Source organism: Myotis lucifugus, unplaced genomic scaffold (genome assembly GCF_000147115.1).
Source record: "Myotis lucifugus unplaced genomic scaffold, Myoluc2.0 scaffold_272, whole genome shotgun sequence".
Classification (NCBI taxonomy): domain Eukaryota; kingdom Metazoa; phylum Chordata; class Mammalia; order Chiroptera; family Vespertilionidae; genus Myotis; species Myotis lucifugus.
In genome coordinates, this window is record NW_005871320.1 from 1330542 (window position 1) to 1357307 (window position 26766).

The window sequence follows — 26766 nt, forward strand, 5'->3', positions numbered from 1 at the left end:
ATTGTGTGAAAGAACTTTATGAGGCACTGTGAAAGGCAAAGCACATTACCCTGGTCCATCTGGGAAGATCTTTCTCTTCACTCAATGCCTACCAAGGGGGGGCCACACAGAACAATGAAAGAAAGAGATTCTCAGACACAGCTTCGGATCCTCTGAATCAACCCCTGGCTACTAGAGTCACATTGTCAAACCATACCATCTCTTATAAGCATTGCATAATAAGCAACGGCTTAAATAGGTTCTCATTCTATAGAGAAAGAGTGGCCTGAAGTTCATGTGGACAAAATAGATAAAGATGAAAAAAAAAATCTTATCCTTCCTTCCTCAAGAGCAATTAGGTCAAAATTTGCTTTCCAATATAAAATCTGGTTGTTTTTATGTAGAAAAGGTGTACACTATACCACTTCCCATCTATTGGGGTAGCTATCGTCAAAACAACAGATTATAACAAGTGTTTGCAAAAATGTGGCAAAATTAGAACTCTTATATACTGCTGATGGTAATGTACAACAGAACAACCACTTTGGAAAGTAGTCTAGCAGTTCCTGGAAAAGTTAAAAATAGAGTTAACATGTGACCCAGCAATTCCACTCCTAGGTATATGGCTAAGAGAAATGAAAACTCATGTCCACACAAAAATTTGTACATGAATGTTCATAGCATCAGTCATAATAGCTAAAAAGTGGAAACCACCAAAATGTTCATCAATTAATGAATGGATAAATAAAATGTGGCATATTCATATAATTGAATGTTTTTGTCATTTAAAAGAATAAGGTACCATGGCTGGTGTGGCTCAGTTGGTTGAGCATTGTCCCATGCACCTAAAGGTCGCCAGTTCAATTTCCGGTCAGGACACTTACTCTGGTTGGGGGTTTGATACCCGGTAGGGGACAGCAGAACGATGTTTGGATCTCACATGGATGTTTCTCTCTCTCTCTCCTCCTCTCTCTCTCAAATCAATTTTTTAAAAAAGAATGAAATATGTGCTACAACATGGATGAACCTTGCAAACATTATGTTAAGTAAAAAATGCTAGTCACAAATATAAGTTCTATTTATATGAAATGTCCAGAACAGGTAAATCCACAGAGACAGAAAACAGTTTGGTGGTTGTCAGGTCTAGGGGATAGATTGGGGGTAAGTGGGGTCTCTGCTAATGGGAATGGTGCTTCTGTTTTTGGTGATCAAGTTCTAAAATGATTGTGGTTGCAGAACTTTGTGAATATACTAAAAGCCATTGAGTTATACTTTTACTGGTGAGTTTTGTGGTATGTGAATTATATCTCAATAAAGCTGTTAAAAAAAAAGGCATACATTGAATGTTCTAGCATGTTGAGGAACACATGATCTAGTAACATCTACACATTATTGACCTTCACTACGGAAGAACAGATTGAACTGCTAGAATGAAACTGTCTTAGAGAGTTTTATCAATGGGCTGAACCTTGAGTGGTTCCAGAGTTGAGAAAAATCAGACGAGGAGATTTCCAGACAAGTGCCTGAGAAAAATGTGATGCACTGGCCTGGCTCAATTTACGCCCTAATACCCAGTTCCTTTGAGTGCTGGAACATCAGGCACAGGGCATGAGCATATGCCATTGGGTCGGCTCTCAAAAGCTGTTGCCTTGGTCTCCTAGATGCTCCCAAGGTGATCTGAGAGTAGATGTCAAGGACAACCAGTGCAGGAAAAGAGACCAAAGAAGAGAGCATACTCCTATCAACTCTCTTGAAGGGCTGAATACATTTTACAAGTATTTTTCCTGGTATACAGCTATATTAATCTTCTTTTCTTCCCATATATTCCCTGTGAAAGGTAGGAAGGTGCATGATTTCCTGAATAATTTTACTGTACTTGGAATCTGACTTGGGAAAGTGTCTGCTATGAAGATACAGGACACTGCAAATATTCTTTTTGCCAAAATTTATGTGACAACCACAAGTGCAGGATGGATGAAATACAATTTATATGAACAGCAAACCTTCAGGTAAGCGAAAAAATGACCCCAAAAGAATGTTAAAGCACTTCTCCCTGAGAGGAGAACTGCACTCTTGAGGAGATGTCTGCCATTCTTTTGACACTAAACCTTGTTATTCTACTTGGGTATTAAGAATACTGTCTCGCAATACAGTCCTAACCACAAGGAGCATGATCACGCATAGATACCATATCTTTCTTGATGTGATCAAATGAGATCTTCAGTTGTAATAAGAGTTTCATTGTTTAATATATAAGAGAACTTAGGGTCTGGATCTCTGTGAAAGTACAATAGAATCAACATTATCCCTAGAACAGAGGTTTAATTAAGAGAGATCCAGAGATAAATAAACACAGAAATCAAAGACACCTTGCCCACAGGACCAGCCTTCTGAAAAACATGCATTTTGTTCAGGGTGACATGTGGGGCGCCCACTCAGAAGTTCAGTATAAACTACTTGTTCTCAGCCTTAGTTGCACAACATAATCACCTGGGGAGCTTTAAAAATACTGATGCCTGAGTCACACCCAGAAACTCCAATTCCACTGGTCTGGAGTGACCTGGTCCTGGGATTTATAAAAGCACCCAAGGTGATTCGTAATGACTAAGAACCACCAACATGAGGTGAAAAGTCCTGTCCCTGAAGATCCCATCAAAAACCAGGTAGCTTTGGTACCTCAGTAATACAATTTAAAACAGAAAGTTGAATTGAACTAAATTCCACGTGTACTACAACATAACGGCACAAATCATTTTAACATTAAGATTAAAAATTCAATTTTGGGGGAAAATATATTATAGTTGCTTTGAGGTTGGTTATTTTTTTCTCTCCAAAGATTCCAAAGTGCTTAGATAATGGAAAACTTCATTCATGTATGATTTAAAGTATCTGAGGTGAGTAAATGAGTAAATATGGGGATATGACATGGAATGTACTAGTCTTACTGTCCAGGAAGGGATACAAGCAATCTGGTAAACCTTGGGTACTGCATGTCAAAAGGGTCCTGTGTGCACAAGTGCATGGACAGGCATACATACTCTTCCCGATCTAGGCAAAAACTTTAGATCCCCAACAATGACCATCAACTATGAGTATTCCTTTTCTTTGAGTGAGTCATTTCACTGGTCATACTTAATAATTTTTTCCACCTTCTGCTCAGCTCTGGGTCTGCCCTCCTGGCTCACCTTCGTAGCTAATGTCTGATAATCTCTGCAAGGAATACTCTGTCTTTCATATCCATAGAGTAGTAAAGGGATAAGAGCTCCGAGGGCTGGGGGTCACTGTACCTACTTCTCTCTGTGTGCACTGAAGGACCCAGGCAAGGGATTTAGGAGTCATAGGGCTGCAGGTGTCCTCCCTAGATTCACTCCTTGACTTTGAACACTCATTGGCTCTAAGTTGAAAGGGGTTTCCAAGGACACAAAGGTCTATCTAAATCAAATTTTTATAAAATTCATTTTTTTTAATCCTCACCTGAGGATATTTTTTTTCATTGATTATTTTTTAGAGAGAATGGAAAGGAATGGGAGAGACAGAGAGAAACATCAATGTGAGAAACACATCGACTGGCTGCCTCCCACACATGCCTCGAATGGGACCTGGGATCGAGCCTGCAACCAAGGTATGTGCCCTTGCCTGGAATTGAACCTGCGACCCTTCAGTCTGCAGGTCGATACTCTAACCACTGAGCAACTGGCTAGGGCTATAAAATTCATTTTATTAATAAAGAACATTATAAACTGATGAACAAAAATAAATACAGAGGCAGAGAAGCATCGAACAGACTGTCAAACTACAGCGGGAAGGCTGGGGAGGGTTTGGGAGGGGAGGTAAGAGATCAACCGAAGAACATGTATGCATGCATATAAGCATAACCAATGGATGCAAGGCACTGGGGGGGAGGGGGAGGAGGGAGGGCATGTGTCAGGGGGTAGGGGAGGCCGGGGGAAGGTCAATGGGGAAAAAAAGGAAACATATGTACTACTATTTGTAATACTTTTTTTAAAAAAATATATTTTATTGATTTTTTAGAGAGAGGAAGGGAGAGAGATAGAGTTAGAAACATCGATCAGCTGCCTCCTGCACATCCCCCACTGGGGATGTGCCCGCAACCCAGGTACATGCCCTTGACCGGAATCGAACCCAGGACCCTTCAGTCCGCAGGCCGACGCTCTATCCACTGAGCCAAACCGGTTTCGGCTTGTAATACTTTTTTAAAAAAAAATTCAATTAAAGGGATTCAAGATGGCAGCAGATTAGGTGGAAGTTACACTCACCTCCCAGAATCAAATTAGAATTGCAATTAAATTATATAACTATCAACCTGAATAATCAACTGAAGACTAGCTGAACAGAAGTCTTACAACCAAGGATTTATCAAAGAAGCCACAATGAGACAGGCAGGAAGGGCAGAGATGTGAAAAGGACTGGCCCTGGACCCATGAGATATCTGGAGGGATATCTCAGCTGCAAAGGTTCTACCTTGAGGAGCCTAAGGGTCTCAAGCCCACATTGGGCTCACCAGCCCAGGGCACCAATGCCAGGAGGAGTCCATACAATATCTGGTTGTGAAAGTCAGTGGGGATGCTGTCTGCCAGGGAGAGACAGGAGTCTGTTAGAGACACAGGTGCCCTCTTAAAGGGCCAGCACACAAAATATTATTTACAGCCACTCACCCTGGGCTTTGGAGGAGGCACGGTGGTTCAGAGTGGCCTGGAGTCACAAGGAGAGAGATCGGGTTGTGTGGCTTTGAGGAGAGGACTAGAGGGACAGCTGCCATTGTCCCTGTGATGAGTCCCTCCCCCCACACAGTAGCTTGTAAACTGTTGTTGGGGTCAACCCACACAGTCAACCGGCCTGAGGGTTAATCCCACCCATAGAGGAACCACAGCAATCAAGACTCAACTGTAACAGGAGGACTCACATTGACCTATGAACCAGGAGGTCAGAATTAGATTCCCTGTCAGGGCACATGCCTGGGTTGCAGGCTTGATCCTCAGTGTGGGGTGTGCAGGAGGCAGCCAATCAATGATTATCTCTCCTCATTGATTTTTTTAAATTTTTTTTATCTCTCTATACCTCTCTTCCTCTCTAAAATCAATAAAAATATATTTTAAAAAATAATAAAATGGCAATAATGATGTACCCATCGATAACCACTTTAAATATAAATGGATTAAATGCTGCAATGAAGAGACACAGGGTAGCAGAATGGATAAGAAAACAAGACCCATATATATGCAAACCTACAAGAGACCCACCTCAGAATGAAGGACACACATAGACTGAAAGTAAAGGAATGAAAAAAGATATTTAATGAAAATGAAAACAAAAGGAAGCTGGGGTAGCAATACGTACATCAGACAGATTAGATAAAACAGAGGGTATAGTAAAAGACAAAAAAGACGTTACATAATCATAAAGGGATCAATCCAACAAGAGGATATAACCCTGGTAAACAGTTACTAGTATGCACCCAACAGAGGAGCACCTAAACATATAAAGAGTCCTAACCGGTTTGGCTCAGTGAATAGAGCATCGGCCTGCGGACTGAAGGGTCCCAGGTTCAATTCTGGTCAAGGGCATGTACCTTGGTTGTGGGCACATCCCCAGTAGGGGGCGTGCAGAAGGCAGCTGATCGATGTTTCTCTCTTGTCGATGTTTCTAACTCTCTATCCCTCTCCCTTCCTCTCTGTAAAAAATCAATAAAATATATTAAAAAAAACATACAAAGAAAATAGTGATGTACATTAAGGGAGAGACAGACAGTAATACAGTCACTCTAGGGGACTTTTAACACCCCATTGATATCAATGGATAAATCTTCCAGAGAGAGAAGGAAATAACAGCCTTAAATGATACACTAAGTCAGATGGATTTAATTAATATTTTCAGAGCATTTCTTTCTAAAGTAGCAGACTATACATTCTTTTCAAGTGCATGTAAACATTTTCCAGGATAGACCACATGTTAGAATGTAAAATAAGCCTCAATAAATCTTTTCAAACCACAATGGCATGAAACTAGAAATCAATTACAAAAGAAAACAAAAACCCATACAAAAAACCCTGAAAAACACACAAACATATGGAGGATAAATATCATGTTATTAAACAATGAATGTGATAGCAATGAAATCAAGAAAGAAATCAAAAGATATCCTGAGACAAATGAAAATGGGAACACAACAACCCAGTGAAAGCAGTACTAAGAGGGAAATTCATAGCATTCGAGGCCTATCTCAATAAACAAGAAAAGTCTCAAATAAACAATCTTACACCTAAAGGAACTAGAAAAAGAACAACAAAGTCCAATGTGAGTAGATGAAAGGAAATAAAAATCAGAGTGGAAATAAACAAAATAGAGTCTTAAAAAAACCCAACAGTACAAAAGAACAATGAAACCAGGAGCTGGTTCTTTGTAAAAAGATAAACAAGATTGATAAAACTTTAACCAAACTCATCAAGAAAAAAGAGAAAGGACCCAAATAAATACAATCTGAAATAAAATAGAATAACTGACACCAAAGAAATTCAAGTGACTATAAGGAAATATTATGAACTACTATATGCTAGCAAATTGGACAATCTGAACAAAATGGATAAAATTCTAGAAACATGCAATGTTGCAAGACTGAATCAAGACAAAAGAAAAATTTGAACAGACTGATTACAACCAATGAAATCAAAGCAGTATTTTTAAAACTCATTTCAAATGAAAGTCCTGGAGCAGATAGTTTCACAGGTGAATTTTACCAAACAGTCAAAGAAGAACTGACACCTATCTTTTTCAAACTAGTCCAAAAAATTCAAGAGGGGGGAAGACTCCCAAGTTCAATTAGGATGCCAGCATTATCCTAATTCCAAAACCAGATGAGAAACGAAAATTATAGGCCAACATCCCTGATGAACATAAATGCAAAAACCCTCAACAAAATATCAGCAAACTGAATTCAGCAATACATTACATGACAATCATGTGGGATGTATTCCTGGGATGTAAGGTTCGTACAATATTCCCAAATCAATTAACATGATATATCACATAAACAAAAGGAAGGGAAAAATCATATGATCATATCAATAAATGCAGAAAGAGCATTTGATGAAATCTAGCACCCATTTATGATAAAATCTCTCAGCAAAGTGAAAATAGAGGAAAAATACCTCAACATAATAAAAGCCATATAATGACTCACCCACAGCTAATGCCATTTCCCTTAGATCTGGAACAAAATAGGGATGTTCACTTTTACACTCTTATTCAACACAGTACTGGAAGTTCTAACCACAGCAATCAGACTAGAAAAAGAAATAAAAGGCATCCAAATTGGAAAGAAAGATGTAAAACTGTCATTATTCTCAAGTGACATGGCACTGTATAAAGAGAACCCCCCAAAAATCCACCGAAGAACTACTAGAACTGGTAAATGAATTCAGTAAAGTAGCAGGATACAAAGAAATCTTCAGAACTAGGTTACACTTTTATACATCAACTAGGGGCCCAGTGCATGAATTTGTGCACCTTGAAAAGAACTGTGGGCTGCGAGGCTGCAGAGGGCACAGGGACGGGACTCAGCCCATCTTCTGTGCCCCCGGTTGGCCCCTCCCGTCGCGGCCCCCGTTCCTCTATCTGCCTGCAGCCCCGCTTCCGACACCACAGCTCCCATGTGCTGATGGCGCCGGCCCCACTCGCACCCGCTGATAGCTCAGAGTGATTGGGGCTGGTGCCAGCAGTGGGTCTGAGCGGGGACGATGCTGTCAGTGGGTGTGAGTGGCAGCTGCTGCCCCGATCGCCCCTAAGGAGCAGGGTGAGGTGGAGAAGCCCTGAAGGGCGATCGGGGCCAGCAGCAGCTCTGGCGCCAGCAGCAGGTGTGAGCAGGGCTGGCACCAACAGCAGGTGCGAGCGCTGGGTGGGACTGCGGCGTGGGGAGCAAAGAATTTTCAGTAACCACCAGAGGCTCACCCCTATGACAGCGACTGGCGCCCTGCCTTGGTCTGGCTCCCCTGCTCACCTGCTCCACCATCTTGCCGCAGCCAATGCCTGCCATTTTCCGCGCTCTGCCGCCTACTGCCAAACGCCTGCCATGTTCTGCGCACGCCCCCTGGTGGTCAGCGCACGTCACAGCGACCAGTTGTTTGGTTGTTCCGCCGTTCAGTCTATTTGCATATTAGGCTTTTATATATATAACTAGAGGCCCGGTGCACAAAAATTTGTGTACTGGGGGGGGAGGGGGGCCCTCAGCCCAGCCTGCGCCCATTTGCAGTCCAGGACCCCTTGGGGGATGTCCACCTGTCGACTTAGGCCCACTCCCCGGGGGATCAGGCCTAAGCTTGCAGTCAGACATCCTTCTGGCAGCCAGGGAGCCCTCGGGGGATGTCTGACTAAAGGCTTAGGCCCCCAAGGGATCGGGTCTAAACCGTTAGTTGGGCATTCTTAGTGCTGCCATGGAGGTGGGAGAGGCTCCTGCCACCACCTCTGCGCTGGCCAGCCATGAGCCAGCTTCTGGCTGAGTGGCACTCCCCATATGGAAGTGCACTGACCACTAGGGGGCAGCTCCTGCATTGAGCGTCTGCCCCCCGGTGGCCAGTGTGCATCATAGCAACCGGTCATTCTGCCATTCAGTCAATTTGCATATTAGCCTTTTCTTATTATTGTATAGGATGTCCTATTTCCCCCCTTTTGCCCCCTCTACCCAGCTCTTGCCCCCACTTCTCTCTGGCCATCACCATACTGTTGTCTGTGTCCATGGGTTGTGCATATATTTTCTTTGACTAATCCCTTCTTTAAATTCACTTCTTTAAGTTTTTATTTTCAGGTAAGTGCTTATAACTGCACTATTATATATTTTCTATTATATCATTTAGAATTAAGATATTTTTTAATTGAACCCTTGTAAATTTTAGCACAATTTAATAAATTATGCTAGAAGCAATTAGGAGATTTTTCATGTAATGCAGATACATTTCAATTAATATTTTATTAATTGTTAATTTTTTAATATTTTAATTTGAAATAATCTCATACATGTAAAAAAAAACTATAAAATACTACAGCATATTAAATGTACCCTTCACCCAATTTCTTAGGTGTTAATAATTTAAACATAACCATTATACAACTAACAAAATTTGGAATATATTTTTCTTATAATCTCTTTAATGTTACTTAATCCATTTACTTTGTTTTTGTTAATCTTCACCCAAGGATATTTTTCCATTGAATTTTAGAGAGAGTGAAGGGAAAGGGAGAGACACATAGATTGGTTGTCTCCTGCACATGCTCTGATAGGGACTGGGGATCAAGCCAGCAACTGAGGTACATGCCCTTGACTGGAATTGAACCTGGGACCCTTCAGTCCACAGGCTAATGCTCTATCCACTGAGCAAAACAGGCTGCAGCTTAATTCATTTACTTTTAATCTATATGTGTCTTTATATTTAAAATGGGTTTTGTTTTTTATTCAGCCTCATAATCTGTCTTTTAATTGGTGCATTTATGCCACTGACTTTCAGAGTGCTTACTGAGAGAGTTACTGCCATATCAGGTGGCCTCTGGGGCTTCTGGGGCTTTAGGCGCATACTGCCTGCAGTATGCAAATTAGCCGCCATCTTTGTTGGTGGTTAATTTGCATATCACACTGATTAGCCAATGGGAGGCGTAGCGAAGGTAAAGTCAATTACCATGTTTGTCTATTATTAGATAGGATGAACTATTGGAATAAGAAACTAAGAAAAACAATCCTATTTACAAGTGCATCAAAAAAACAACCACCTAGGAATAAATTCAACCAAGGAGTTAAAAGACCTGCACTAGGAAAATTTAAAACACCGAAGAAAGAAACTGAAGAAAATACTAATATGATAGAGGTACACATTGTGCTCATGGATAGGAAGAATTAAAATCATTAAAATGCATTGTTAGCTCCCCTTTGCTAGGATTTTGTTGAGGATTTTAGCATCTATGTTCATCAGGGATACTGACATGTAGTTCTCTTTCTTTGTAGTGTCTTTATCTGGTTTTGGGATTAGGGAAATGATGGCCTCATAGAAAGAGCTTGGAAGTGTTCCTTCTTTCTGAATTTTCTGGAATAGTTTGAGGAGGATAGGTGTTAGTTCTTCTTTGAATGTTTGGTAAAACTCCCGTGAAGCCTTCCGGACCACAGCTTTTGTTTGCTGAGAGGTTTTTTTTTTTTTTTATTACTGCTTCAATTTCATCAGTAGTTATCAGTCTGTTTAGGTTTTCTGATTTTTGCTGGTTGAGTTTTGGAAGGTTGTATTTTTCTAGGAATATGTCTGTTTCATCTAGGTTGTACAGTCTGGTGGAGCAGAGTTGTTCATAGTATTTTTTTACAATCCTTTGTATCTCTGTGGGGTCAGTTGTTACTTCACCTCTTTCATTTCTGATTTTGTTTATTTGGGTCCTCTCTCTTTGTTTTTTGGTGCGTCTGGCAAGAGGTTCATCAATCTTGTTTATCCTTTCAAAGAATCAGCTCTTGGTTTTATTTATCTTTTGTATATATATACTAGAGGCCTGGTGCATGAAAATTCATGCACTGCAGTGGGGGTCCCTCAGCCTGGCCTGCCCCCTCTCACAGTCCGGGAGCCCTCAGGGGTGGGAGGTGATGCCCCATCACACCTCTGCTGCTGCCACTGCCAGCAGTACAAGCCTCAGCTGGCCCTGGTTACCTGAGCCTCAGGCAGCCCTGGGTGGCTGGGCAGCTGCCATCCAAGGCTTGCCTGTGCCTTGGGCCGGCCCTGGGTGGCTGGGGGGCTGATGGGACTGGTAGACTCTGGAGGCAGGCGTGCGGAGCGGCCGGGCCCGCCTTCCTGGCGGGGCTGAGGAGCCTGGGCACCACCATCTTGTGGCTGTGGGTGCCACCACCTCCGAGGGCGGGGCAGTCAATTAGCATATTCCCTCCTTATTGGCTGTGGGCACTGCCATATTTGAGGGTGGGACAGTCAATTAGCATATTCCCTCCTTATTGGCTGTGGGCACCGCCATATTTGTGACAGTGTGAGGGTCAATTAGCATATTCCCTTTTTATTAGATAGGATTTTTTGGTCTCTGTCATTTATTTCTGCTCAGAGCTTTATTATTTCCTTCCTTCTACTTACTCTGGGCTTTTCTTGTTGCTTTCTTTCTAGTTCTTTAAGTTGTAGGGTTAGATAACATATTACCAGTTTTTCTTGTTTTTTGAGGTAGGCCTGTAGTGCAATGAACTTCCCTCACAGGACTGCTTTCATTGTGTCCCAGAGATTTTGGGTTGTGCTTTCATTGTCATTTGCTTCCAGGATGCTTTTTATTTCTTCTTTGATCTCTTTGGTAACCCATTCATTGTTTAATAGCATGCTATTTAGCCTCCATATGTTTGATTGTTTATGATTGTTTTTATTGTAGCTGATTTCTAATTTCATGCCATGGTGATCTGAGAAGATGCTTGATATGATTTCAATCTTCTTGAATTTGTAGAGACTTAGCCTATGTCCTAACATGTGGTCTATGTTTGAAAATGTCCCATGTCGCCCTGACTGGTTTGGCTCAGTGGATAGAGCGTCGGCCTGCAGACTCAAGGGTCCCAGGTTCGATTCCGGTCAAGGGCATGTACCTTGGATGCGGGCACATCCCCAGTAGGGGGTGAGCAGGAGGCAGCTGATTGGTGTTTCTCTCTCATCGATGATTCTGTCTATCCCTCTCCCTTCCTCTCTGTAAAAAAATCAATAAAATATATTAAAAAAAGAAAATGTCCCATGTACACTTGAGAAGAATGTATATTCTGTAGCTTTGGGGTGAAATGTTCTGTAGATGTCAATTAGTTCCATCTGATCTAGTGAGTCAGTTAGGATTGCTGTTGTTTGCCAATGATACATCCGATAAGGGATTACTTCCAAAATTTACAGGGAACTCATACAAGTTAACAAAAGGAAGACAAACAACCCAATTAAAAAATGGGCAAAGGACCTAAATAGATACTTCTCCAAAATGACATACAAAAGATCAAGAGACATATGAAAAAAGCTCAAAGTCACTAATCATCCGAGTGATGCAAATCAAAACAACAATGCAATACCACCTCACACCTGTCAGAATGGCTATCATCAACAAATCAACAAAGGACAAATGTTGGAGAGCATGTGGAGAAAAGGGAACCATCATACACTGCTGGTGGGAATGCAGACTGGTACATCCTCTGTGGAAACAGTTTGGAGTTTCCTCAAAAATTTATAATGGAACTACCATTTGATCCAGTGTTTCCACTTCTAGGAATATATCCCAAAAATTCAGAAACACCCATCAGAAAGAATATATGCATCGCTATGTTCATAGCAGTGCAATTTACAATAGCTAAGATTTGGAAACAGCCTAAGTGCCCATCAGCAGATGAATGGATTTGAAAGCTGTGGTACATTTACACAATGGAATACTACACAGCTGTAAAAAAGAAGGAACTTTTATCATTTGCAACAGCATGGATGGAAGTAGAAAGCCAGTCAGAGAAAGATAAATATCACGTGATCTCACTCATATGTGGAATCTAATGAACAACATAAACTAATGAACAAAAATAGACCCAGAGACATGGAGACATAGATCAGACTGTCAAACCTCAGAGGGAATGCAGGGGAGGGTGAAGAAGGGGAGATCAACCAATGAACGTATGTACATAAGCCATGGACACAGATGGTAGGGTGATGAAGGCTTGGGTGGAAGGAGTAATAGGGAGGGAAATGGGGGAAAAAGGGACATATGTAATACTTTCAACAATAAAGATTTATTTAAAAAAATAAATATACATAAAATAAATCTTAAGGAAAAAAAGAGAAATAAACTTATATTGTGCTTATAGTAAAATAAAAGAATAAAATCATTAAAATATCCATATTACCAAAAGCAATCTATAGATTCAACACAATTCCTATGAAAATACCAATGGCATTTTTCATAGAGCTAGAACAAATACTCCAAAAATGTACATGGAAACACAAAGACCCTGATAGCCACAGCAATCTTAAGAAAGAGAAACAAAGTTGGAGGTATCATGCTACCTGATATCAAACTAATCAAAACAACATGGTACTGGCATAAAAACAAATACACAGATCAACGAAACAGACTAGAGAGACCAAAAATAAACCCATGAGCATATGGTCAATTAATATATTGACAAAGAACATACAATGAGGTAAAGACAGTCTATTCAACAAATGGTGTTGGGAGTATTGAATGAAACTAGACTTTCTTACATCACATAGAAGAAAGACTAAATGTAAGACTCCAAATCATAAAACTGCTAGAAGAAAATATAGGCAGTAAAAATCTTTGACATTTCCCTTAGCTATATGTTTTTTTTCTGATATATTTCCTCAGAGAAAGAAAACAAAGGAAAAAATAAACAAATGTGACTACATCAAACTAAAAGGCTTTTAGCATAGAAAAGGAAACCATCAACAAAACAAAAAGACAACCTACTGAATGTAAGAAGCTCTGTGCCACTGATACATCTCATAAGGGATTAACATACAAATCTATGAAGAATGGATAAAACACTCAACCCCAAAAAAACAATCAAATTTAAAAATGGGCAGAGGACCTGAATAGACACTTCTCCAAAGAGGACAAACAGATAGCCAATAGATATAGAAAAAGAAGGTTAATGTCACTAATCATCAGAGATGCAAATTAAAACTACAATGAGATATCACCTCACACCTGTCAGAATTGGTATCATCAATACATTAACAAACAAGTGTTGGTGTGAATGTGGAGTAAAGGGAACTTTCCTGCACTGTTGTTGGGAATTCAGTTTGGAGCAACCATGATGAAAACTGGAATGAGGTTCTCAAAAAGTTAAAAATGGAACTGCCTATGACCTAGCAATTCCATTTCTGGATATATATCTGAAAAAACCCAAAACACTAATTTGAAAAAAATATATGCACCCCTATGTTCACTGTAGCATTATTTACAATAGCCAAGATATGAAAGCTACCTAAGTGTCCATCAATAGATGAATGGATAAAGAAGAGGGGGTACCTATATACAATGGAGTATAACTTGGCCATAAATAAGAATGAAAATATTACTATTTTTGATAGCATGGATGGACCTAAGGGTATTATACTAAGTGAAATAGTTCAGACAAAGAAAGATAAGTAGCATATTGATTTCACTTATATGTGGAATCTAAAGAGCAAAATAAATGAGTAAAATAGAAACAAACCCACAGATACAGAGAACAGACTGATGGTTGCCGGAGGGGAGAGGGGTTGAGGGACTGGGTGACAAAGTTGAAGGGATTAAGAACTATAAATTGGTAGTCACAAAATAGCCACACGGCCCTGGCTGGTGTGGCTCAATTGGTTGAGGATTGTCCCATGCACCAAGAGGTCGCTGGTTGGTTCCCTGTTAGAACACATACCTGGGTTGTGGACTTGATCCCCAGTAGGGGGTGTTCAGGAGGCAGCCGACTAATGAATCTCTCATCAATGTTTTTCTTTCTCTCTCCTTTTACCTCCCTTTCTCTCTCTCAAATCAATAAAAACATATCTTTAAAAAAGTGCATTCTTTTAGAAAAAAATAGGTCACAGGGATGTAAATTAAAGCATAGGGAATAAGTCAATAATATTGTAATAACTATGTATATTGCCAGGTAAGTACTTGAAATATAGAGGGGACCACTTTGTAATGTATGTGATTGTCTAACCACTATGCTGTACACCTGAAACTAATGTTGCATGTAAACTGTATTTGAAAAATAACATTTAAAGTTCTTTAAAAAACGACTCACTGGCCCAGCCGGTGTGGGTCAGTGGTTGAGCGTTAACCTATGAACCAGAAGGTCACAGTTCGATTCCCAGTCACATGCCCGGGTTGTGGGGCTAGATCCCCAGGCTGGGGAATGCAGAAGGCAGCCAATTAATGATTCTCTCTCATCATTGATGTTTCTATCTTTCTCTCCCTCTCCTTTCCTCTCTCTGAAATCAATAAAAACATATTTTAAATAAAAAGACCCCCCCCCCCAAAAAAAATCCAAAACCAAACACGACTCACTGGAGGTCATACCATGAGCCAGACGTAGAGCATTGGCTAGAACCAGTGTTTCCTTCTGTGTCTTCCTACCAAACCACCTTGCCTTTATTAAGCATTAATGCAGTGTTTACTACATCTCTGAGGCACTGGAAATACCATGGTGAACAAGAAACCCTGGTTCTCTGGAAGGTGAGAGCGTTAGGGGCAGAGATAACTTACTAATACATCATTGCAAAGCCATGTAATAAATCTATAGTCACATTTTATTGTTTGGTGGCCCAGAAGGCAACAAGATTTCAGCAGGCAAGAAAGGGGGAGGAAGGGCATTGAAAGCCTTCCCTCAGGAGAGGGGTATAGGTGCTGTGCTGGTCCAGTGGCCACAGAAGGCCCAGCCCTCAAGGATCCTGCAATCCAGCTTAAGTGAGACTCAGATGCTTCCATTCACGAAGCAACAGAAATGCTGCGAAGGCAGGACATAAAGTATGATGTCCATGCGACAGGCTCCGCACGGTACAGAAACAGACAGGAATAAGCTTGTTCCTAATGGTTCGCTAAACTGCCTAGAGTAGAAGAAGAGAGTGGTCAATGTCTTGTAGGAGAAAATGAGCTCAGTTTTTTAAAAAAATTTCCAATTAGAAAAATACTTTAATATTATGAAAAACACAGCTACAAATCTAGCTGCAAACTTTAAATAATAGCTGAGAGTTATGAAAAAAAGCAAAACACTAAGTTTGGCATTGTTAAGACAGAACCCAGTTCAAAGCTAGAGAAAAATTTATTTTTTTCTCTTTTTACAGTCTCCCCTTCCCCATCCCACTCTTTCTAGGTTTGTTGAGTCCTAGTGAAGAAAACCTCATTTGTCAATAAGTTATCTACAACCTGTCACCTGTACGAAAGGGCAACTGCTGTTCCTCACCTTGACCCATGTAACATTCCTGTCATCACTGAGTGTTAAAAGCTTTATGAAGTATCGCCAAAGTATTTTCTCGAATTGGTTCCCTTGCTGAGGCTGACTATGAAGAATAAACATTACATAACTCAGCATTATGTAACCTAGTTACTCTCCCACGCTTATCAAAACATGTTATCTGTGAGATCTGGGGAATCAAGCTTTCTTTTAAAAGTCAATTTAGTAAATAGAGAATGTCAGTGACATAACTCACCCTTATAGTTCTTAATTCCTTCACAGGTATGTTCTGTAACCTAATGACCATTTTCAGAATCAGAAAATGTCAGGCATGCAAGGGATCTTCGAGAGCCATGGCATGACCTTCCCCTTACCTACAGGAGGAGGTCTGCATATGAGGACTGCCTGCCAGCTGCCAAGGAGGCGGTTGGGAGCAGAACCCACCTCTGCTGGCTCCTAGGCCAGACAGCATTCAGTGATTGAGTATTTATTGGGCTCTGATGGTAAATCTACCTCCGCGCAGGCAATTCTGGAATACACTAACTTATTAGTAAAATTCAGGAATAACCTGTTGAAACCCCCAGTCCAATTTCAACAAGGCATTTAGGTTTGTTAAGTACAGCAGATTGATAAAAAAATTCTTGTGCTATTAGAGATATTGGAATTAATGCACCCAATTATGTACTTTTTATAGATGAGGCCTAAAAGGTCAGGGAATTTTTGATGGTGCAATCACTAATTTGTGATAGACTTTGAAGAGGAATCCATGTGACTTGGGGTAAGTCTTTTTTCACTACATTAAGGAGGTGAGATGGGTGGGGAGAAGAAAAGTATTCTATGAAGTGGAAATGTTTGAAGAAAAGGAAAATATTTAAAATACTGATTTAATTGTGTATTAGCATTATTAAATAAAACTAAGATTATTACAATGGCACATCTTAGAGAATATTTAGGGTTCTTTTGCTTATTTATAACTGCCCAATCCATAAAATGACAGCCTTAATTACCAGATAAAGGAAGAATTGAAATTTCTGACATACCATTTGGCTTTGATATTTCCAAAACATAGCAAGTACAAAACTAACATTAAGAATGGTATTTCTTTGTCTTTAGTAGAAAAATTAAACGATAATGTTTTAAGAGAGATTAAATATCATGACTAAGGAAGCTATCATCCTTGTGTTAGAATTTAAATTTAGGTGTATCTTGCTCAAAACCTCTTCCCTTACCAACTATTATTATGTCTTTGAATAAAACAAGTTTTGTTTTTTTTTTAGGATGATACAGGTATAATTAGGAGAAATCTTTCAAAAGTCACAAATAAAACTATCCTTTATATATGTATATATATATATATACACACACACACACACACATACAAATGAAACCCATCAAATTTGAAAAAAATCCAACTACAGATATCAAATGCTCAGAAAATGAGTACATGTTCTCATATACACACTGGACTTGGGGGGAGTGTCAGTATCTCCCTGTGCCTCAGAGGATGTGGTACAGAAAACACAAATTAACATGAACAGGGTGTGCCCCTTCTATTACCCTTCTTAGAAGATGTGACATTGTTCCTTTGTCATCTTGGGAAAAGATCTTCAGCATAAGCATGACTTGAATTAACTTTGATTGCTTGAAAGGATGAGCCAAGCAGTAAGGCATCAAAAGGTTTCCACTGAAGGGCACTTCAGTGATAGCTTGTCAAGAAAAGCACAATTGGAGCTGCAACCTTCAGATCTGTGGGGAAATTCTGAGCAAACACTTCTTAAATAAGGTGGCTGACCTTTAACATTTTCAGACTGTGGTTTTTGTATTTTTCCTTTTGAAGGCAGAGAGAGTGAAAGTGTTTTTCAGAAATGATAAATAAGATCAGCCCTTGGGATAAACTATTCATAAGACTACAGACAGTAAGCTGTTAGCTTTTAATAAGAGTTCTAAATGAGCAATTAGAAAAAGAAGTACAAATCTTGTCTTCTCTCACATCCGAAGTCTCATTTACCTTCTGCCAAAATAAGGCCACTTGCAGTCTGATCTCTATTCTAAGAACTGGCTAAAATATAAGAATAGATGAGGGCTCACCATTCTTCTGAGTGTGTGTCTTCAGGGAAACTAGTAAAACATGCCAAGTCTGACTTTCCTCTTCTAACCCATGGATACTGGTATGGTCTTAGAAGGCTACCGTTAGGAGAAACTGAGACAACATATTCAAAGTGCTTAGCACATAGTGTCAGCACATAGAGAGGGCACAATGAACACTGACAACATCACCACCACCACCTTCATCAATAAAATCATCTCTTTATAGATGTGGTAAATAAGGCAAATAAACAACTTGCCCAATATCACACAATAGATTACTATCAGAGCTGAGATCTGTGTACTTTCTGCTCCAGAGTTGTTACTATCTACTTCCACTTTAGATGCTTCAGAAACAAAAACAGTTCAAGGAATTCAAGAGTGAACAGCTGTAGCAAACTAGACGGGAGGATAATAAAAATTCCCAAATAAACCTCGTGCAAAAACTTTCTATGATTAGCATTACCAGTGCCTTCCTCTTGAGCTCTTCTGAACATGGAAATATGCACAAGACCTATTATGAGATATGAAAAATGCAGAGGTGAGCAAGGCTTTGTCTAGAAAGGAAATGGAATCTTGTTTTGTGTATGTCAACCTTGGAGGAATCAAGTAAATTTAATGGGAAATCTTCAACCAAGAGGCATTTCTTCTACAAGAATGCCACCTATGGGTGGGCATATTATTGCCCCAGACTGGAAGATTTACTGGAATTTCTAGAAAAAGCAGAGAGGGAGACAATTAGTTTAAATTCTTGTAAAAAGAAGTCTTTTTATAGCTGCAGAGGAACTATATATTGAACAGACTGAAAAAGTAGGTTTACAGTAGAGTATGTGAAATACAGAGTTTATTTCTGGGTTATTATTAATTACTAGAGGCCCAATGCATGAAATTCGTGCAAGAGTAGGCCTTCCTTCTCCTGGCTGCTGGCACCAGCTTCCCTCCAGCACCCGGGACCTGGGCGTCCCTCCAGCCACTGGCAGGAACCCAGGACCCGGGCTTCCCTCGCAGCCCCAGCTTCATCCGGAAGGTCATTCAGAAGGATGTCTGGAAGGATGTCTGGTCTAATTAGCATATTATGCTTTTATTATTATAGATTGTTTTATTTTTCCTATGAACAACCGTAAACCTACTTTCACCCCACCCTGTCCATAGCTGGCTACAACTTTCCTCACATGTAGCCTAAACTACAGAGTTAAGATCTTGGTGAAAAATGGTCAAGGAAAGCTGAGCATAGAGTAAATTACTCTAAAGTGTATCAGTAAGTTTCTGCAAGTGAAGAAGAAGGGGACAGATATTGAACTACAGAAATTTAGAACTGGAATTAGCCTTATCTGTCACTTAAGTATTTGGATGGAAAAATATATTGTTGCTGTAGTATGTAATTGTACAGTGAGAGGATAAATTGGGTGCTTCTACTTTTGCCCCACCCTATGTTTTGACCATCATGAATTCCAAAAACTTCTCTTGGTCCCAACCTTTCCAGTAGATGACACATCACCAGCACTAGCACCTATCTCTAAGCAGAACATCTTCTTTCAAAGAAAATTAAATAGCAGTTGAAAAGCAGTAATGTTTTAAGTAATAGAAAAAAGAAAGATTAAAATGCTTTCCTGAAGCCCTAATATCAATACTAGTTTCTTCCTAATTTGACTTCTTTCTGCTGCCTGACTGGCTTCTTTGCTACATTAAACACAATCCACTCAATAAATCAAATATACTGTATATATTGCAATTCTGTGCCCACAATTTCTTTTCCTAAACATTTATTGAGCACCCACTCAATAAATATAATTATGAATTGACCTTATGAGCTTTTTGGAGGAAAAGTTGGGATGGAATTATGAGGTCCATCAGAACCTTGTAGAAGTTCTTTCTCACTTTGACTCTTTGGAGACAAACTCCTTGTCTCCATCCTAGATCTCATCTATTATTCACTCATTTAATATAGAACAGAAATATACACTGAGTGGCCAGATTATTATGACCACCTGACGTTTGTAGGCAAAATAGCTATAATTTCGTGCTGAAGTTGCTAGAGGGCCAGACCATTATAAATAGGGAAGCAGGTTGTTTACCACGACAGTAGAAGTGATTTTTTTTCTGAAGATATGAGTAAACAACACGATTTAACAGCCTTTGAACATGGAATGTATATATATAGTACTTACCCCTATACCTATATAGATAAACCAAAATTAGACCAAAGCATCAATCTACATATTTAAAAAATGATAAGGCAGTCAGAAGCAAGTGAGATTTATGTACTCTGTCTTAGACTTGGGAGCAGACAGGAAAGCTCAGTTTAGTGGAGGCTAGTCCAGAACTTGATATCAGGAGAGAGGAAGAACTCACACAAACTGCCAGGGTCAATCGTCTTTATAGAATGATTTTATATGAAAATAATGGAAGTTTATAGAAAGGTGGAAGAATTTCTTTACTAGTTATAGGATGTAAGATAATGCATATAGCTGGAAAGAAATAGAGATTGCCAGACTGAATTATAATTTTCAGGGAGTTGTTCCAAAAGTGTCAAAGAAAGAACATGTGTATGTTAGACTTCTATTTAGTGGACCAAAATGATAAAGAAGGAGCAAAAGGTGCCTGCCTTACTAATGATGGAGGAAAAACAATCTGCCATTTTACTTCTTCAAATCAGAGTAATCCTTAGGTGTGGTGTGAAAGGCTAATAAGAAATGCAGATGCTCTCCCGAATCCTTCAGGGTTGCCACAATGAAGATTAACTATTTCTGTGCACTAAGGATATAAAGAAAGAATGACTCTGATGAGAGGCGGAGCTAGGTTGATGTGGTCCTTAAATATCTTAGAAACAAAATTGGGGGATGACTTAAGATTATCTTTATCTACTGCCTCAGGCGCTCATGTCCTTGAACTTCTGAATTTCCTCTAAGGAACTGGAAGACCTGAACACAGATCTGGTCATTAGCCAGGGACAAGGCATCTAGCTTTATTGCACCTTGGTTTTGCTACCCTCCAGAAAGAAGGAAATCTATGCACAGAGACTTTTTAAGAACTGCAAAATCTTACCATGCTTACAACTGTATCATCAGCATCACAGCTGATTGAGTGACTGAAAAGTTAGAAAAAAGATCCACTTGAAAGACTGAGTTGAAAGCAGGGAAGTAGGGGACACTGTTGAGAGAGGAGACAGTCTGATGAAGGAATTCAATTTGAGTAAAATGCCTTATGGATGTGCACATCTGGCAGCTTGAAAGGCGGCAGTAAGCTTTCTCATCTGTGGAAAAGTGATGCTGAGGTTGATGTGCATCCTGATGGTCTCTGGGCCCAAGTACTCAAGTGAAAGAGGGACTTGATATAAAGACAGTACAGCTCATGAGGGTAATGTCTCAAGATCCTTATTAGATTCCTGCTTTCCTTTCAAGGTTCAATCTCTCTGAAGAGAGGTTTGGGGCAGCCAGCAAGATACCACAATTTGGTGGCACAGACTCCTTGACTGCACTGTATGATCTCAGGGGCCAAACTCTTCATATATTCATTTAGTCCACAAATAAATAGTAAGAGCCAACTTTATGGGGGGCTATTCTAGATACTCTGGATAACAATAGTATTTACTATGTGCTAGCATCCTTCTAAGGGTTTCACATATGTTAACTTATTTGATCCTCACTATAACCCATGAAGTTGGGCCTGTTGTCATCTGTACTTTACACAAGGCACCGAGAAGTTAGATATCTGGTTCAATGTCACAGTAGGTTGAATAAGGATTTGAACACAGTCAGGCTGGCTCCAGAGCCCATGCTCTTACATACCAGGTAGCCGTGACCATGACAGGTGAGATCCCTGTCTTCACAGGAAAGGAGAAAACAGACAACAGTAATGTTATTTTTGATTCGATAAGTGCTGTAATGAAAACTAAAGCAGGGTAAGGTGATAGAGTGACAGAGGGAAGGAGGCTATTTTAGATTCTGTGATAAGTGAAGTCTGAGCAAAAGTCTGAGGGAAAAGGGGAATCAAAAAGGGGAGAAACTAGTCCAGGTAGTAGGTGCAAAGGTTCTGAGATGGGAACAAGCTGGAGATATACAAGGGATATGAAGAAGGTACATAGTGCAAGGGAGACAAGAGCAATGGAGGGCCTTTGAGGACTTCATAAGGACATCATATTTCATTGTCAGAGTGCAACGAAGCCCCTGGAGCATTGTGACCTGTGTGAAACCTGCTCTGATTTTCCTTATAAAGATCATTCTGGCAGTGTGCGAAGAATAGAACATTTCGGGACAAGGGCAATTGGACCAAGTTAGAAGGTTATTACAGTGGCCAGTGAGAAGGAAATACAGATGCTACTTTATTTTAGGCCTTTTCGCCAAGGTCAAGTTTACCAGCTTAGAGTGAGGTGGCTCCAGGAGTCCACTACAGCTCATAAGCCAACTATGGTAAATGTTATTCTTGAATTCAGGAACAGTCTTGATGTGAAAGGGAAGTGAACAGAAACCTCCCAGTTGTTGACCTATAATTGGCTAACTAGTTCTCTGATTGAATAAGAATGCTTTCACTTGTCAGGGCCTCTCTGAGCAGGGCCTTTAGGGATCACATGATCAATCACCTACTAGCTGATGTACTAGTTACTATGGAAGCTCTGGGCACTGGCAGTCCTGGGTTGGGCACTGGGCCTCTAAGTGGATTCACTGGGGATGTCTGATGACAGCCAATCTAGTCTTTTTTTTTTTAGAGGGTAGTTTTAGCATTTCAAAATGAAGACACAGCTGAAATTGTGGAACAGATTACTTACAGGTAACCTTTTCTAAGCATTTTCTACTCTGAGCAAAGTTACACTAGAAGAGGAAACCAGCCTGTTTTGGTGATGCTTGCCAACTTTTACATGGGAAAGTGCCAAAGAGGTAAATCTTTCTGAGTTTATGCAAAAGAAGGACAAGTTCCAATGTTAAAGGTTCCACAAATTTCAACCACTGATGCCTGGGTAGTGCCACTGTTCTAGTTCTCAAAATGCGACTCATTAATCTGCTACTCTCAAAGTATATGCAAATGTGCAGATCAGTTTCTTTGTAACTATCCTAAGCATACGAGTTATTTTCCACCACAAGTCTTATTTTTTCCACCCATTTACCTTAGTCAAAGATAATTTCCTAGGCTTGTCTGAATGTGGCAAAGTTCTTCTATTGCTAAATAACTACAGTACTCAAGGAGGGTCACCAGAACCTGAAATGGTATTCTGGAACAGACTGTTTCATTATATAGGCAATAGAACAAGACTTCTAATCCTATATAATAAAAGCCTAACAAGCTAAGTGTCTGGTTGTCCATTCAACCAATCAAAGCGTAATATGCTAATGATATGCTAAGGCCGCTCAACCCCTCGCTATGATGTGCACTGACCACCAGGGGGCAGAAAGTCGACTGGTTGACCAGTCACTATGACGTGCACAGACTACCAGGGGGCAGATGCTCCGACCGGTAGGTTAGCTTGCTGCTGGGGTCCGGCTGATCGGGACTGAGTGAGATGGGCCGGACATGTCTTGGAGCCTTCCCCAGCTGGCCAACCTCTTGCATCCTTCTGCAGCCCCCATGCACCAGTGGGGTCCCTCGGCCTGGCCTGCGCCCCCTCGCAATCCAGGACCCCTTGGGGGATGTCGGAGAGCCGGTTTCAACCCGATCCTGCAGGCCAGGCCAAGGGACTCCACTGGTATGCAAATTCGTGTACTGGGCCTCTAGTTTTGATATAAAATGAAAACTACAGTTTTTAATACTGCTTCTCTTTTTTTTGAATTCTGTTTAGAGGCAAGCATGACGAATATATGTTAATATATTATGATATGATATAATGTTAGTCAAGCTGGCATCTCCTCATGACGCTAAAGAAGTTCTTTCCAAAACACAAACAGAAATTAGCAAAATGGCAAGGGGCTTCCCTTCCACACTTTATAAACAAATTTACTGCAAGTAAGAGAATAAAACAAATAGAAGCAGAAATGAAGCTTATGGTGTGATTACTGCTAAATTCAAGAAAAATAGTGAAAAGTATATGTTTTTTTAGAGAGTGAGAAAGCCAACTGATAGTAAGCTACTTTAGTCTTTAGCTTTCCAATGAATTTTGCAGAAGGATGGATATATCGCACTACCCAGAGACCATGTTGTAGCAACTGCTCCACTCTACCTCAAGAGAAAGAGAAAGGCAAGCACAAATCACGGTGATCCCTGGCACTTCTACAAGATGAAAACAAAAGCACCTTCCAGGGTCCTTTATGGGGTCAATCCCAAAGCAGCTATTCACACCATTTCCACCTGTAGATACACCTCCCATGTGGCAACAAAATTCATTTCCTCACCAATGACCATGTCTTCAAGACAATCTTATCTTGAACTATGATTTTAAAATACTAAGAAAAGTAGAATACATTTATACTCTTTGACATATGTCCATATACAAATGTGTAATATATCTTACAAAGAGAACATTTTTTGGAAGTTTCCCATACTTAAAGCATCAACCTTTAGTTAAATGTGAGAATTCAGCTTCCCAAAGGATGCATTCCATGGAAACTCTGGAAAGCTGATATTTTCCTTTATGTTCTCCTTGAATTCAATAATATAATAAGTCATCTTTCTATGTTTATATGAGTAAAAGGAACAGCCTCATGATTCTGTGTAAATCATAAATACCAAAAATAGTGACATGCATTCAAGGGGATGTGTCAAAGCTTTAAACTCTTAATGAAAAATAGTACATCATTGAACTTTCTTACCTGTCGACGAATCATTTCCAGGTCTCTCTTGGCTTTATTCACTAGAGCCTGAATTTCCACAGGATCTTTCATATTCTTATTTTCTCTGAAGGCATCTCTTATCTTCCTGATAGCATAAGTTCTAAATAAATTTGGGGTGGGGGAGAAAAGGTATCAGTATCTCTGAAGCTATGTTTTTAAATAAATTTAAAAGCTCTTCCTTAGGAATGAACTGTCTGATATTCTCCTATGGATAATTCACTTCATTGCTTGCTCTGGGGACAGGCCCATCCATTACAATTCTGGGATGACTAAGCAAACATATTTAGGGATATAAATCTACCCCAAACAAGTCACATATAAATGGCAAACTGCTCCGGAAATGCTCCTTAGATTGCTGATTCTTTATAGAGTTATTCACATGTGGCTACCCTCCATTTACATGGATAATTGAACCTTTAATGTACCGAGACAAAGCAAGAACTACGAAGGGAAATAGTGCACCACATATGAATGCGCCAAGGTAGTGATCTAAGTCAGATTCGGGGAAGCTCTACAATCTTGTCCCATGTTTTGGCTGTTTCTTCCTCTTGTGTAACTTAACATCCACATCAGGATCTGACCTCAGTAGAGAGTGCAGATTAAACACATATGCACATACATCCACACGCCTAACACTCTCCTCCCCCCATATAAATCACATGCAATATGGGATAGCAGTTCAAGAACAAGGCTTTCAAATCAGACAGGCTTAGGTTTAAATTCTTGCTCTAGCTCCCTGTTTGTGTGAAACTGGCCAACCTTCTTAACATAACCCATGTTTTCTATCTGTAAGACAGGTAATCCTGCCTACCTCAAAGTGGTGCTAGGGGAGGAGAGAGTAAGTTTTATAATGAGTGTCTGAATCTGAAAGAGAACCTGGTACAAGAAAAAGACTCAATAAATGAAAACTGTTCCTCTTTCCTCTTGCTATTCCTTACTGCAATTAGTATCTGCCTCTCCTCGCATCACTGTCATACCAGAGTGTGTGCATAGAGGGTAGATGGGCCTGGATAATTAGCCATTGCTGCTGGGTCAAGAGTCCTTAACCTGATATACTCTCACACTCAGAGGGTCATGGACTTTACCCCCAGGCCCACCCATCTGTACCAGATTAAAGACAAGGCTAAGGAGAAGCAGCCCATGTCAAACATATCAGACACAATTTTCTGTAGTTTTTGTAGCATCTCAGATTGCTCTTAACTTTGAACACCAGCTAAAGAATCCATGCGAAGCCCAGCTTCAACCTCTGAACCAGGAGTTCCCCATCAGGGCACATGCCTAGGTTGCAGGCTCGATCCCCAGTATGGGGCATGCAGGAGGCAGCCGAACAATGATTCTCTCTCATCATCGATGTTTTTATCTCTCCCTCTCCCTTTCTCTCTGAAATCAATACAAATGTATTAAAAAAAAAAAGAATCCATGGGAAACTATTAGTAACATTTAGAAACATAAATAAGCCACTGATTTTAGGTAATTTAATTTTTAATAAAATCTTTGAAAGTCAGTAATTTTTATAATGAGTTAGATGATAGTGTTAGTCTTTTGCTTCACTTAAAGGAGAGTTCCATAGCTAGTTGGTTTCTCCTCTTGTTCTCTACTTCTTCCTAATCCTCTTTGTAGGCGAATCTTATTCTGCTGCCTCTTATGCATTGTATTCTCTAGGGCTCTGTAATGTACCTCTTTTCTTTTTAATAAAATCTCCTCCAGTAATTGCATTTGTGCCCAACTATCTATACTATATGCCATTGGATACCAAATCTTTTTCATACCCACGCCTTTCTGACTTCCACATACATATGACCCAATCACTATAACCACTACAGATTCTCCCACTGAACACCATCTTTCTTTCCCCTTGCCTTCCTAGGTAGGAGTGTCTTCATACAACCACTGTCCAAGTCAGACATCTGGGGATTCATCCTAGATTCCTTCCTTTCCTTTATATTCATTCAATCACAAAGTATTACTGATTCAACCTTCTACTTCTGCAAATCCTCAGTCTGCATT

The 26766-nt window shown here is 40.1% G+C and overlaps 1 protein-coding gene across 12 annotated transcripts in view; it reads right to left on the reverse strand.

Moving 5' to 3' along the window:
- Positions 1 to 26766, reverse strand: part of LYRM4 (LYR motif containing 4) — a 133798-nt gene that overhangs the window by 81558 nt on the left and 25474 nt on the right. For 5 of the 12 annotated variants that reach the window (XM_006099343.3, XM_023763026.1, XM_023763025.1 and 2 more), the window contains one exon: positions 24739 to 24859. In XM_006099343.3, the coding sequence (XP_006099405.1) occupies positions 24739 to 24859 (121 nt within the window). The other 7 variants (XR_002831804.1, XR_002831803.1, XR_002831802.1 and 4 more) reach the window with 7 other exon arrangements.